At 39.7% G+C, this 13,895-nt stretch overlaps 1 protein-coding gene across 1 annotated transcript; it reads right to left on the bottom strand.

Annotated features, from left to right (window-relative positions):
• Nucleotides 1-1,455: 1,455 nt before the first annotated feature.
• Nucleotides 1,456-12,120, bottom strand: LOC107285909 (vomeronasal type-2 receptor 26-like). Its single transcript, XM_029283774.1, has 6 exons — nucleotides 11,990-12,120; nucleotides 9,532-9,820; nucleotides 7,606-8,031; nucleotides 5,351-5,578; nucleotides 2,680-2,803; nucleotides 1,456-2,354 (listed from the first exon to the last, which is right to left on the bottom strand). Exons 1-6 carry the CDS (start codon nucleotides 12,118-12,120, stop codon nucleotides 1,456-1,458), a joined length of 2,097 nt encoding a protein of 698 aa, XP_029139607.1.
• Between the last annotated feature and the right edge of the window lie 1,775 nt (nucleotides 12,121-13,895).

The raw sequence follows: 13,895 nt of genomic DNA, 5'->3' as shown, positions 1-13,895 counted from the left end.
TGTTCAGAATCTGTCCCACTCGCGCATGTGTTCGGCTTCCATGCTGCACTGCCACCACTGCCGGTGCCTGCAAACTGCCCGGCCTCCCCTCCGCCTGCTTTGCGCAGCTCCTCCTGGGCCCCCTGGGCCCTCTGTTAACCCTCCCACCACCATGCAGGGTAAGGTTGGTGCCCCCACCCCCACCCAGATGCCCTCCCCTCCCCCAAGCATTTTTTACTCACCTGCTTTCAGCTGCATTCCATTTCTCCATTTGCTTCTCAGCCTTCGCCACGTGTTTGTGGGACTATCGGTAAAAAAGAAAAAAGGTTCCATGAGACTTTCTAACTTCTCGTGAGATCTCGCGAGAAGTTAGAAAATCTCATGGAACTTTTTTTGGGTCTCACAAACACATGGCAATGGCTGAGAAGGACAGGAGAAAGGGAATGTAGCTGAAATGCAGGTTAGTAAAAAAAAAATGCTTGGGGGTGGCAAGGATATCTGGGTGGGGGTGGGGGCAGCAACCTTACCCAGTGCCACTTCAGCAGGTGTTCACCACCACAGACCCAGGCAATGTGTCGTGCAGCTCCAGTGAAATCTCCACTGAAGACTGTGTGAGGCTGCCTGCTACCCCCAAGGCCGCCGCCAATCAGCTGGAGCTGTGCACTTTGATCCTGGGCTCTCAGTAGGACCCAGGCAATACGCAGTTCCAGCTGACTTTGCCACAAGCCTGTGTGGCACTGCTGCCGCTTCACCTCATCCACTTTTACACTTTTTTTTGCATTTTTTTTAACATTTTGTTTACAGTGCTGTTCAACCCGTCCTACGTGTACCACCAGCCAGGTGCTCGCGTACCACTGATGGTATGCATTCCATGGGTTGAAAAGCCCTGCCATAAAGGATCCCCTTAGTGCACAGTATTGCATAAAAGTAAAACCTCGGGTATTAAAATAACTTTAAATTATAAAATTCCCATATAATTCATTGAGTTTGACTTTGAATGAAACAACTTATTCTAATGTTTCTGATTCATTGTCTGAGAACTGAATTTGAGGCATAAATAATTGGGAATGAAAAACTTAAAAGAAACCTGTGGTGTAATAAATTCAATAAAAGTTTAGCTGGTCAAAGATTATTTATTGCTACAAAAGAATAATACAGCTTCCCACTGAAAATCAGCTGGTCTTCTTTCTGTCCATGTAAAAAAGGCAATTCTTCCAAATGTTCTATCTCATTTAAACCACCATAAGTGCCTTCATGTTAGCATTTTTTTCAAATTAACAATTGAAATTGTACACATTATCTATAAGGATTTTTTTAATGGCTTCTTGCTACCTCAGTTACATTTATTAGGTCTAAATCAAGGCTGACATAAAAGAAAGAGAGACTTCCTTGTAGATTCTAGTTCCAAGGTAGCTTATTTTATATTTCTAAAGATTCTGTCCTCCTCTCAATAGAGCACCAAGATCAGAAGCCCTCCTAGTTTTTCATCATCAGATGTGCCTTCATGTTTAGATCAGGGCTAAGAATAATGATATAGCATTTGGGGACAAAGATGCAGCCTAGTAAGCCCAGACTAGAGGCTAGAATGGAGAAGATCTGCACAGCTACCATGTATTTCCCTTTGGTGCTCAAGTAAGTGGGGACAAAGGAGACCCAAACACTGCAGAAAACCAACATGCTGAAGGTGATCCACTTGGCTTCATTGAAGGTCCCTGGCACTTTTCGGGCAAGGAAAGCTGCAATGAAGCAAATGGCAGCCAGAAAGCCCAAATAGCCAAGGGCAGAATAGAACATGGTGACTGAACCTACATTGCATTGCAGCAGGATCTGTCCTGGTTGGGAATGTAGATCAGAATCTGGAAATGGGGGAGAGTTTCCCACCCATATAAGGCAGATGCCTACCTGAACCCCAGAGCAAGACAAGACAATGGAGTTGGCCAGAGTTTTCCCCAGCCATTTCTTCATTCTACTGCCTGGCTTTGTGGCTAGAAAAGCCACGACCACCACAATGGTCTTAGCCAGCAAGCAAGATATGGCAATTGAGAAAACTATACTAAAGGAGATTTGTTGAAGAAGGCAGGTCACTTTCTTGGGGCGGCCAATGAATAGAAGGGTGGTCAAGAAGGAAAGCATGAGGGCAATCAAAAGTATGTAGGTGAGGTCCCGATTATTGGCTTTGACTATGGGAGTTTCTCGGTATTGAATGAAGATTCCCAGAACAAAGACTGTAGTTACAGATAAAGCAATGGCAAGGAGAGCCAGCATGAGACCCAATATTTCTTTATAGGACAGGAAAGTTGTAACTTTGGGGACACATTTATCTCGCTTCTTATTGGAATGCTGATTATCTGGACACTTTTCACAATGAACCACATCTGAAAAACACAAGCAACTAATGAAGTTAGTAGCACTTATCTCCTTATGACCAAGCAACCACAATGTTGTAGTGTGGTATAGCTAGAACATTAATTATTTATTTTAATTGTCTCATTGCCTGCACTCATTTCCTCACTCAGGTATGCCCAAACACCTCTCCAACACAAAGGTCTGCTTCTGAGGCATTTTGTGGGAGAGGAAACTGGCAAGATAGTAGCAATTTAGGTCCTTCAGAACATGGAAGTCTTTGACAAGCTTAGATGAAAAGCATATGAGACCTCATGTATTTGTATAGTGCTCCTTCTTTGCTCCTGAGCCACCTACCTTCCTTTGTGGAGATTGTTCCTTCCATACAGGGAGAACAGTCATAACAGCAAACTGGTGCTCCCTCTCTCAGCAGTTTATTGTATCCTGGGAGACAACTTGGAGTACACCTAGAAATTGGCACCTGTGTAAATAAAGAATATCCTGGTTAACCAATTTTAGGAGTTTATTATAGATCACATTTGGAAACTGCCCAAAACTAGCACCCAGAATGTCTGTGTTCCAGTTAAATGAATAGAAATTCATTACCAGCCAGGTTAACAGTGCTAAACCATAGATTGCTTAGATGGGACACAAACATTATACATATTCACCAAACCCAATATATTCAGTTAGAAAGTCATTTGAACTAAAAGTAATCAAATCTAAGGAAGGCTTAATAGAGTGAATGAATGAGCATTCAGCAGAGGAAGAGCTTGTACTGAACTTGGTTCTTGGCAGAAATAGTCTTTCAGGATCTTCCAAGAATTTTAATTTTTCTTAACTTAAAATGGTACTGTATCTAAACTTGTCAAATGCTGTAGTTTTATATGCCAATGATGCCCTCCTGATTATATTTTGAAAATATAGTGGGGTTTTTTTTCAAAAAATAATTTTCTTCTTTTTCTAAAGAATACCCAGAAGTAGTCCTATTTTACCAGGATTTGACTCCAAAATTGACTTCAAACATTCATGTACAGTAGGCATCTTTAGCTTTCTGTTCTAAGAAGATGTGGTTTGGACATCAAGTCCCATCAGCTTCAGCTTTAATGGCCAATGGCCAACTCTTTCTGCCTGCTTCTGCCTGCTTCTATTTCTTCCTCCTTCAAAGGGATTTGCTGAATGTCTTATTTCCCTAAATGCTGAAAGATACCTTACAGAACAATTTTGGCACTCCTCAATCAACAGTAGGTGTTTGGGAGGTCCAGGAGAAATAGGAGTGTTTCTTTTACCCCATCCATTTCCAAGCATCAGAGTGGCAAGACTGGTAAGCTTTTAGGTAAAGTACCACCAAAATGGTGATGATACTTAGTTATAGATCTCCTTCCCTGGTGAGTTATATTATGATCTCTCAGTGCCTGAAGCTTGTGGGGATCTTGATGGGGAACAATAGACTTCAAATCAACTCTGAATGGTTGAATAGCTTTGAGTTCCAGTACATTTATAGATCCAGAGATTTACCATTTCTGGGCTAGGTTGGGGCTATATCATTCTAAACAGACCTGGTATACAATTTGGAGGTCTTTCTAGATCAGGGCTTTTCAACCAGTGGTACGGGTACCACCTGTGGTACATTGGCACCTGGCAGGTGGTACGCGACCATCCTAGAAAAGTAGTGGGAGAGGGGAATGACCTGAACCGGTGGCAGCACCACACAAGCCTGAGCGAGAGATGGCTGAAGCTGCAGGGCTGTCAGGGCTCAGCGGAAGCCCCAGGACCAGCGCTTCTTTGGGACTGTCAGGGCTCAGTGGAAGCACCAGGATCAGCGCCAGGCTCCAGATGGAGCTTGGCACTGATCCTGGCACTTCTGCTGAGCCCAGAAGAAGCGCCGATCAGCTGGAATGTTGCAGCATCTCCAGGGTCTTGCGATTTACATTCAGATGCTTGGCAACTGATTCATATTTATGACGGTCTCAGTGTCCCAGGGTCATGTGAAGTGACCAAAACCTGCTGCAACCACCCAGCAGATGGGGGGAATAAAAACCAAACACCCCCCACCCCACCCGCCAATCCCCAACAGAAATGCTCACAATGAAAACCTCAGACAGGAGGAAGAGCGCTGCCGGGCGGGCAGGCAGGTGTCTTGCTTGGCTGTGGCTTGGGGGGCACTTTTTTCAGTGCCATTGTAACTTCAAACAGTCACTAAGCAAACTGTTGTAAGTCGAGGACTACCTGTACTTTATCACTTTTTTCCTTTTTTTTTTTTTTTTTGGTCATCAAGTTTTTGACACCTTGCTAGGCGACTGGTGGTACTAGGATATTGCCATATCCTAAAAGTGGTACAATGGGTGAAAAGGTTGAAAAACCCTGTTCTAGATGCTCAATTCCTGCTCAAAGAGGAAATAGCAGTTGTGGCTAGGAGAGTCTTTGCACAGTTTAGTTTGTGTGCTAATTCCACCCATTCCTGGATCAGGAAGGCCATATGCTTAACCATATCTGCCTTAGTCACTTTCCAAATGGACTATTCTAATGTGCTGTACATGAAGCTGCTCTTGAACAGTATATTGAAGCTTCATCTGGTACAAAATGCAGCAGCACAGGAAATTTTTTGTGCTCTGAAAACTAGGCATCCTACCCATGATTTCATTGAGCAGCATTGGCTGCCAGTTTGGTTCCAGGTCTAATTCAAAGTGCTGTCTATGACTTCAAATCCATACATGGCATGAAGCCAGGTTATCTGAGACCATGCCTCCATACAGTTACATATACCTGCCCACTGGAACATCAAACCACCTGAGGTGGGATTAATCACAACCCTGCCAGCCTTATGGAAGGCCCTCAAATGTGCCTGCCTTTGTGTTTTTGGATCCCAAGAAAGTATGAAACCTGTTAAACGGTAATACTGTGTATGGTTAGATTTCATTCTTCTCTTTTTATTTATGCTGGCTGGGGAATTCTGGGAGTTGAAGTCCACAAATCTTAAAGTTGCCAAGGTCAGAGACCCCTGCTCTAAACAACCAGCCAAATCCACCTGGTTAAATGTCGTTGGCCATATGATGGCATTGTGATCAATGGAGAGCTTGACTTCCAAAGATGCATCTCTTTCTGTATTTCCAATCTTCACTCCAGCAGAGGACTTGTTAGGAAATACTGCCCAGTTCATAATATCAAATTCAGCAATAGGAATTCCATTTTCATCCAAATAAACACCATCCACAGAAAGATTGTAAAGCTGGAAATTTCTGAGAATAGGATGAAGCTAAAGCACACACACACACAAACATTAAAAATCAGGATAATTTTTGCGATAAAGCAAAGAAATATTGAAGTAGGATTCATATTTTAATGCAGAAAATTCTTAAGTAAAGATAAAGATGAAACCAGAAACTCTTATTGTGGGCATAATGGAAAAAGACTTAGAAACAAAATTTGGAACTTTGATCCTATATATGTCAACGGCAGCAAGACTATCGCATGCACAAAAATGGAGGGACATTTCGATTCCCAGTATGGATGAATGGCTACAAAAGCCAATGGAGTTGACAGAGATGGCTAAATTGACTATTTTGATTAAAGAAAAGAACATAAGTACTTTTGTTTCCACATGGAGACTGCTTTTGGATGTTGTGCTTGAGGTGGAAAAAAAATGAAACTTTGATCTTGGAATGTACTGATTAAATTGATTTGTTGTTATAGAAATGGCTAGTTTATACTACTTTGGAAAAGTAAAAAGTGGAGGTTCGATGTTAATGCTTTATTCTACTGCAACAGAGGAAGTCTGTTTTTTCCCCTTCTCCCCCTCACTTCCTTTTCCCCTTTCTTTCCCCACTGAGTCCTACTATATGTTTTTGTATTTTTATATTTTATTTTATAATCCAATAAAATGTTATAAACCTGAAAAAATCAGGAGAATTACCCCATATCTTTCCTGTTCCCACTTGAAACAATTAAAAGCTGTGCCTGCAAATATTGGGTGGCAGAATGAAGTTAAGTATATGCTCTCCCTCCCTCCTTCCCTCCCTCCCTCTCTTTCATTCTTTCTCATGCTCCTTGGTTCATAACTGAGACCTGCTACTTCTAAGATCATAGAGGTAAAAGAGGATAATTCTGTCAGACCTCCCTATATCTACTATTCTACTGTGACTACAGAATACTTTTCCCACTGGCTGATGATGCATCAACATGAAAAATAGTAGAAATGGAGAATTTGCTTCCATTCTGACACATTGGGTATTCAGGAGCACAACAGGGCCTTTTTTTGGAAGAACATAAAAACAATGGCAATACAGGTAGGCTATTTCATGCCTGTGATTCCCCCCCATCTCCTGGGTTCTGAAGCTTCAATTCCTCATTGCTTTATGAAAACAACTGATGATGCTAGGAAATAGAAGGGGTGGAGTTGTATTGATGGGGTTCCACATTATAGGTTAATTTTGTAATGGAGGGAAAGAAATAAGGGAAGAGTCTTGGGACTCAGTCTTCCATGGTGAGAGTGAAGGGGCAAATGCAGAAGAAAATGGTGGTAGGTGCCAGTTATGATTTGGAATCCACAATCAGATGCAGGTGAACTGACCTCTCTATCCTCTAAAGATGCTCACACGGGACATAGATTTCACACGTTGTGGTGATAGAAGCACAAGTGGAAATAAACTCCCTGGTTTACAAACTCAATGTGTGATGAACAAGAGAGAGGTTGGAGATGGCATTGTGGACAGAGGGTTCAATAAGTGCTATTCAGCAACAGCATCTCCTTCATATTCTCTTTCTCTAAGCCTCCAGCATGGTGAAAACTAACACTAGAAACTGGGCAATTGCTTTTGGGCATACCCACCCATTTGTAGCCCTTCCCTACTCCAATAGATAAGGGGTTTTATCAGAGGAACTTCAAAGGGAAAAGCTCACCTGCCACGGCTGTACTTTCAGAGATGTCTGATGGTTTCCAACCCTCATTCTTCTCCTGATCATTTGGGAGGAAGAAGCAATGCTGAGGATGTGGGAGATAACATGAATTGCAGTGGAAATGCTAGAGCCATCCTGAGTCAAGATATTTGCAACCATATCCTGGGATAGGATTTTCCACTTCTCTCTTTCAATGAACCTTACCCAAAACTTTTTAGATAACACAGGGCTTGGATAGAAGACCCAAAATGATGAAATTACAAACTGTTTTATAGGAAGAAAAGATGTTTTTAAATCATAATTTTGTGTCCTCCTTTTTGCCTGGGATAAGAAAGATAATAGAAGATGTTTATGCTGCAAGTTAATGAATTCATAAAAATATCTCACGCTTCTGTCACTCAAAACGGTGGCAATCCACACTTTCCTCCCAAACCCTTTTTGATTCTGCTCAGATTTTGATATTGCTGAGGTTAGGATTATCGCAGATTTTAAATCCAAATGGCATACAATAACTTTCACTTCCTTAGGGATAAAATGAAGAAGTTTCCTCATTTGTTCCTCTTCATCATTCTGTGGTATGTTTTCTGAGAAAGCAACACAAACCCCTTTCTTTATGACTGCAGTCACAAAGGAATTTCTGAACTTTTCCCCGTTTCCATTGTCTGGGACAAAGAGGCCAATCCACGTCCATCGGAAACACAGGAGCAGTTTAACCATCGCCAAGTGAGGAGGTTCTTGTTTTGGACTCAACCGGTAGAAAAAAGGGAAATGATTTTTCTGCTCAGGAATGTGGCTGATGACTCCATAGCTGATCTAGGAAGAAACAGAAAAAGGGTTGGTTATCTTTGTCTTACAGACAAAAAGGACTGTTGATATCTGAGGACCCTTTCCCCTAAGCAGGAAAATTCTTTCTCTCTGCCCTCGATTTTCAACCATGACATGTGCTCTCTCTGCTTTAAGAACTTTTCTCTGTTAATAGTCTTAATATCTTATCTGATTCCCCTCCATGTTGAAGGAAGGGGAAATGTAACCTTTTTAAACCATCTTAAGTTTATACTTTGATTGGGTGGAGAGAACAGACAAGATATTATGGTAACATCTGTCCAGCCAGTCATTTCCCCCATTTCTTTCTGTCAAATGCACTTTATGCTTGCTTGTGCTTTGCTGCTATGCGGTGACAGACTGCCATGAACTGGGAGAGGGGGAATGAAGGGAGGAATACTTTGGGAAATGAAAGTAAGTGCTGTATCTCCTCGAGACGATGCCTTAAGGTCACCCAGCTGGAAGGAGATGCCACATATGAAACTGCACTTGGACTGGCCGTTATTAAAACATCTTATCAAGGAGAGAAGCAACCTAGAACTAAGGAGAAACTTCCTGACAGTGAGAACAATTAACCAGTGGAACGTGCCTCCAGAAGCGGTGAATGCTCCAACACTGGAAGTTTTTAAGAAGAGACTGGACAGCCATTTGTCCGAAATGGTATAGGGTTTCCTGCCTGAGCAGGGGGTTGGACTAGATGACCTTCAAGGTCCCTTCCAACTTTACTACTACTACTACTACTACTACTACTACTACTACTACTACTACTACTATTATTATTATTANTATTATTATTATTATTATTATTATTATTATTATTATTATTATTATTATTATTATTATTATTATTATTATTATTATTATCTTGCCTGAACCCGATTGGTTACACTGCACTGGGCAATGAGAGACAGTTAAGGGAGGGAATTTGGAGCACAATTTTCTGTTCTGGTTTTCCAATGTTGCAATACATTTGATTTCTAATAAAGCTATACCTTTCCCATCAAATAGACAGACAAGGATCATTTTTATCTATAGCTTCAAGTTGTGGGCAGTCTGACACTCCCCTTTTCAACCATTACACTATTTGAGTCTTTCTTTAAATCTGGATGGATTTTGACAAATAATTCTTTTGTCTTGGAAGGAAGACTGCAGTGAGTGGAAGACTGAAAGAAGAGACAAGAGAAAGATTAACAAGTGGGGTAGGTATTTCATTCAGAGGATGGGTTCCAGTGCTTCACCTCAGGCTTAGTTTGAATGCAATTCAATAGCAAAAAATGAGAAATTTGCAAAACCCAGACTATCTTTCAAAAGCAATGCTGTAAACTGATACCACAAGGAATATAGAATTATTTGAATAAATAATGGGGAAATTCTTATTATAGGGTTCTTTTTATCATCTGACTTCATTTATTTCTTAATATGTACCATAGCCACCTTTTAGATTATCCACAGAACATACCCAGGGAAATTAGCTTGAACTTCCATTCATACCTGTGGGATTTTGTAAATGCCCAGCATAGTTGAAACATGATTAAAAAGCACAGAATCAGTCCCTTCAAGCACAGCCAAAATATGTTTTTGCCTTCCACATCTGTAATTTGGGATAGTCTCATTCCCTGTAGAAAGAAAATCCAACATGGACTCATATGTCATTCTTCCATTGAAAAAGTTATCATAGATGTTGTAGCCCAGGGTGATATTCGGTAACAGCCTTGGATTCCGATTGATCTCACGAATGGCAAAGAAGAAGGGCAGGACGTGCCACCAGGTCCGATGCTCACTGCAAGTTATGAGATATTAATATGCCTTCACTCTCAGTTTGGATTTTTATCTTAGTTTCTAAATTCTTTTTGTCCTGTAGGCGATTTTTCTATATTCAAAAATTTCTTCAGTGTTCCCCCTCATTTAAGGAGGGTGGCTGATTTTGCTCTATAACAATAGCACTTAGGCTTATAAACTGCTTCATAGTGCTTTATAGCCCTCTCTAATCAGTTTACAGAATCAGCATATCACCCCTCAATAACCTGGATCCTCATTTTACTGACCTCGGAAGGATGGAAAGCTGAGTCAACCTTGAGCCGGTGAGACTTGAACTGCCGAACTGCCAGCAGCCAGCAGTCAGCAGAAGTAGCCTGCAACATTGCATTCTAACCACTGGGCCACTATGGCTGTATACCCTAAACCACAATGTTCCTGAATGGACTGCACCAAGTTTCCTTTTTAATAAATGTGTATCTAATCTCCATTTTGGAAAAATTAAAAAAAATAACTTGAGGATATATCATTTTGAAGAAGGGCAATCTGTGTGGTTTTGAAGTCAACAATGAGTTGATGGCCTTTAATAACGTTATTATCATCATCAATAGTTAAGGTTATCTAGTAATTCCTGTGCCTTATCTGAGGCAGCTAAAAGTTTCTAAGGCTAGAAAGGGATTCAGTTTGGCATACTAAAGAGCTTTTTCTTTACATATTCTTGATGTAAGAAAAGGGAAAAACATTATTCAGAATAAAAAGGTAAAGGTTTCTCCTGTCTGGTTATGACCAACTCTAGGGTATGGTGCTCATCTCCATTTCCTAGCCAAGGGAGTCAGCATTGTCCAAAGACACTTCTGTGATTATGTGGCCAGCATGACTATACACTAAGGTGCATGGAATACTGTTACCATCCCAATGAAGTGATACCTATTTATGTACTTGCGTTTGCATGTTTTCAAACTGCTAGGTTGGCAGGACCTGGGGTAGGAACGGGTGCTCACCCCATCATATGGCGCTTGGGTCTCGAACTGCCAATCTTCTGGTCAACAAGTCCAGTGTCTTAACCACCACACCCCTACTATCCAGAATAAATCTTTATGATTTGGGGAATTTGAAGCCCTGCAACATTATTGCCCTTTATTCCTCATTTCGTAGAAGGATTCAAATCTCTCCAAAGCTTCATACATTCTCTGTATGCTGATCACTTTGACATTTTCTGATGCTTATATTATAGTAACATAATGTTTCTAACTTTTGTGTATCAGTCAGCAGGATTAAAAAGGAACTCTCTAAGAATCAGTTACTTGGACAAATCCTGGATTTATATACTTGCACTGTGTTGTTAGCTATTATGTCTGGCCATCCATTTAGTCAATTAGCATTGCACTTTTTACTGTTAAATATTCCTTTGCCATTGAATAATATTTACTTTTTCATTTTATCTTCTTTTCAAATTGTAAATATTAAAGAATACTATCCTATATTATTTTGTTACTTTAGAACAGTAGATGGCTATTTTTGTTTCTATCACTATTAATATATTTGTAAGTTATAAGTAATCTTAATCACTTAGTTTTGCACTGCTTTTGTAATTCTGGGATAATATTTGTTTCAATTATTTAGTAAATTTTCTTCCTACTCTGTAAGAATCACTATGAGATGATGTCATTTTATTTTTAATATTAATTAAATTAGCTGGTTTGCTTTTTAGCTGATCAGTGATTGAAGTTGCTAGCTGATTGACAATTGATATTAAATACATAGATAACATGTATTTTATAATAGTATAAAAGCAGGATTGCACAGCTCTAAATTTTCCTTGTCAAATCAGGAATACATTTCTACCTCAAGGAATATAAAAAGACTGCTTAGCAAAAATGACCTTTTCTTAGGAACAATTGAAATGGCTTTTTCTGTAATTTGAATTTTTTTGCAAGGTGATGGAACTTTCATAGCGTCAGAACTTGGAACACTTATGGCGACCCTCCCTCTCAAATTCTAACTTTTAAAACATGCATGATGTGAATAGAGTAGGGAAAGCCTTTTTCTTAAAACAAATAAGGAGGAAAACTGTGACATGATGAATAATAACAAAGAACCAGGACATGGGAATCTTTCTCTGCTAAAAAAAAAAAAAATTTTTTTTTTTTTTTTGACAGTAGAAAGGACAAAATTAAACACCAGAGTTAAATACCTTGAATATCTGTGGAAGGGAGTCTGGATGAAAATATATGGTGCATAATTTCTAGCAGATGTAGATACTATTCCATTTATCAGGAAATCTCCTGGTTTGTAGAAATTGAAAACAAAGTTCTCTTTTAACATACCGAATGGACAATTCATCATCAATTTCGCACAAGGAAAATGAGACACAAGGAGAAGCAGCAGTAGCACCATTTTAGACATCATGATGGAGATCTGTTCTCTTAGACAGGTGCCACTTTCTTTGTTCTCAGAGCTGCCTTCTGGAGAAGCAAAATTCTCTCACCAAAGAGCATAGCCACACTGTCGAGGGAGATTAAATGCAGTCTGGCACATTAAAGGTACAGCATTACATTTCAGTCTTACATAATCTGGCCTATAGGATTCTGATTGTATGATCACCACAGAGCTGGAGGTATTTTGAAACTTTGGTTAACATGAAGTGTTGTGGAATAATGTATTTATCATGTTTGCTTGGTTGGGAAAGTATAAACATTCTTTGCCATGATTACAAAGATGACGGGGGAGGGAGGAGGAGGGACATCCCATAGGCTTCTTTGGAAATAAAATAAATCAACCATAATTTTGATAATTATAGCAGGAAAGAAAATCTCAGTGGAGATGATTTCATCTCTACAAGTACAACTGGAGAAAGAAAGTTTTGTGACCAGAGTCATAATTCCAGTTAAAGTGATTAATACTTCCATCAAGGGATCAATTCCAGAAAATTTATCTTTTACTGACTAGATGTATTCTTGAGGTACTAAAAATGATAATAAGTTGAGACAACTGACTAGGTTTTATCCTGGCCAGTGGGATGTTTTGAATTCTTTCCCACTTTGTCTGCAGACACCGACTTATGTTCAGGTCAGATACCCCAAAACAATGACATTCATATGATGAGGTATTTTTTTGACTATGAGTGGCAATTGTTAAAAGTTCTTCTCACTTCTTTTTGTTTCCTTTTTTGAGTTTTGTATTTTAACTTTTTGAATAAAAGAATTGATAGCAAAAAACAAACAAACCTTCTTTTGACTTCTGCAGAATAAAAGACCAGTCATCCTCATGGCTACAGCCAGCATGGATCTGCCCCATTTCCAGAAATGTTGATATGTAGCACAGAGTCCCTCCATGGGGAATTTTTTTTGACTGAGTGGGCAAATTGAAAGCTTGTGAAGGCCATTACAAAATGGCTCTTTTGGAGGACATGGGCAGCCCAAAATGTGGCCTTATCTCCAGGAATACTAATACTACATTGTCTTACTGTGACAGACTCATGCCTTGATAATATTAATTTCACTCTATTCTCATAAATATTTTGATGTACATTACAGACAAATAAATTGTGTCTTTTTTAACATTTCAAGAGTAAACTTGATCACTTTAAAAACTGTGAGGCTTCCATATATCTATCTAGAACGTACTTTATTTTGGGTGTCTACACTGTGCAGATATGTTTGTTATACCTTAAAATTACAATGTCCCCCTCAACTATGAAATTCTCTGAATAACTTTCATCCCTCCTTGTTTTTTGAAGATGAAAAAGTGATCTCCCATCTCTAATTGTGAATTTTTGACAGCTTTTCCTTATAGGCTTAGAAATATTATATACACCTAATAAAGTAGGGATTGGTTTGGACAAAACTCAGCAGCATAAAAACAGGATCACCAACATGATCGCCAACGTCCGGATATGGCACAAGAAGAAGAAGAAATAAAGTAGAGGTGTTGGCAAGTTGCTGAATGATTAGGCCAGTGACCAAATTCATTCTCTCCCCTTCCCTTCCACTTGAACTCTCTCTATTGTTGTTGCCAACATTTCACAGACCTAGTTGCTTGCTTTTGTTTTCATGGTTTATTCCTCAATTGGGTCTTCTCTATCTTTCATCCCAGTCTTT

The sequence above is a fragment of the Protobothrops mucrosquamatus genome, unplaced genomic scaffold (genome assembly GCF_001527695.2).
Source record: "Protobothrops mucrosquamatus isolate PMUCROS unplaced genomic scaffold, P.Mucros_1.0 scaffold_84, whole genome shotgun sequence".
Classification (NCBI taxonomy): Eukaryota; Metazoa; Chordata; class Lepidosauria; order Squamata; family Viperidae; genus Protobothrops; species Protobothrops mucrosquamatus.
Note: the sequence above shows the minus strand (reverse complement) of the source record. Positions and strands in the feature narration are given on the sequence as shown.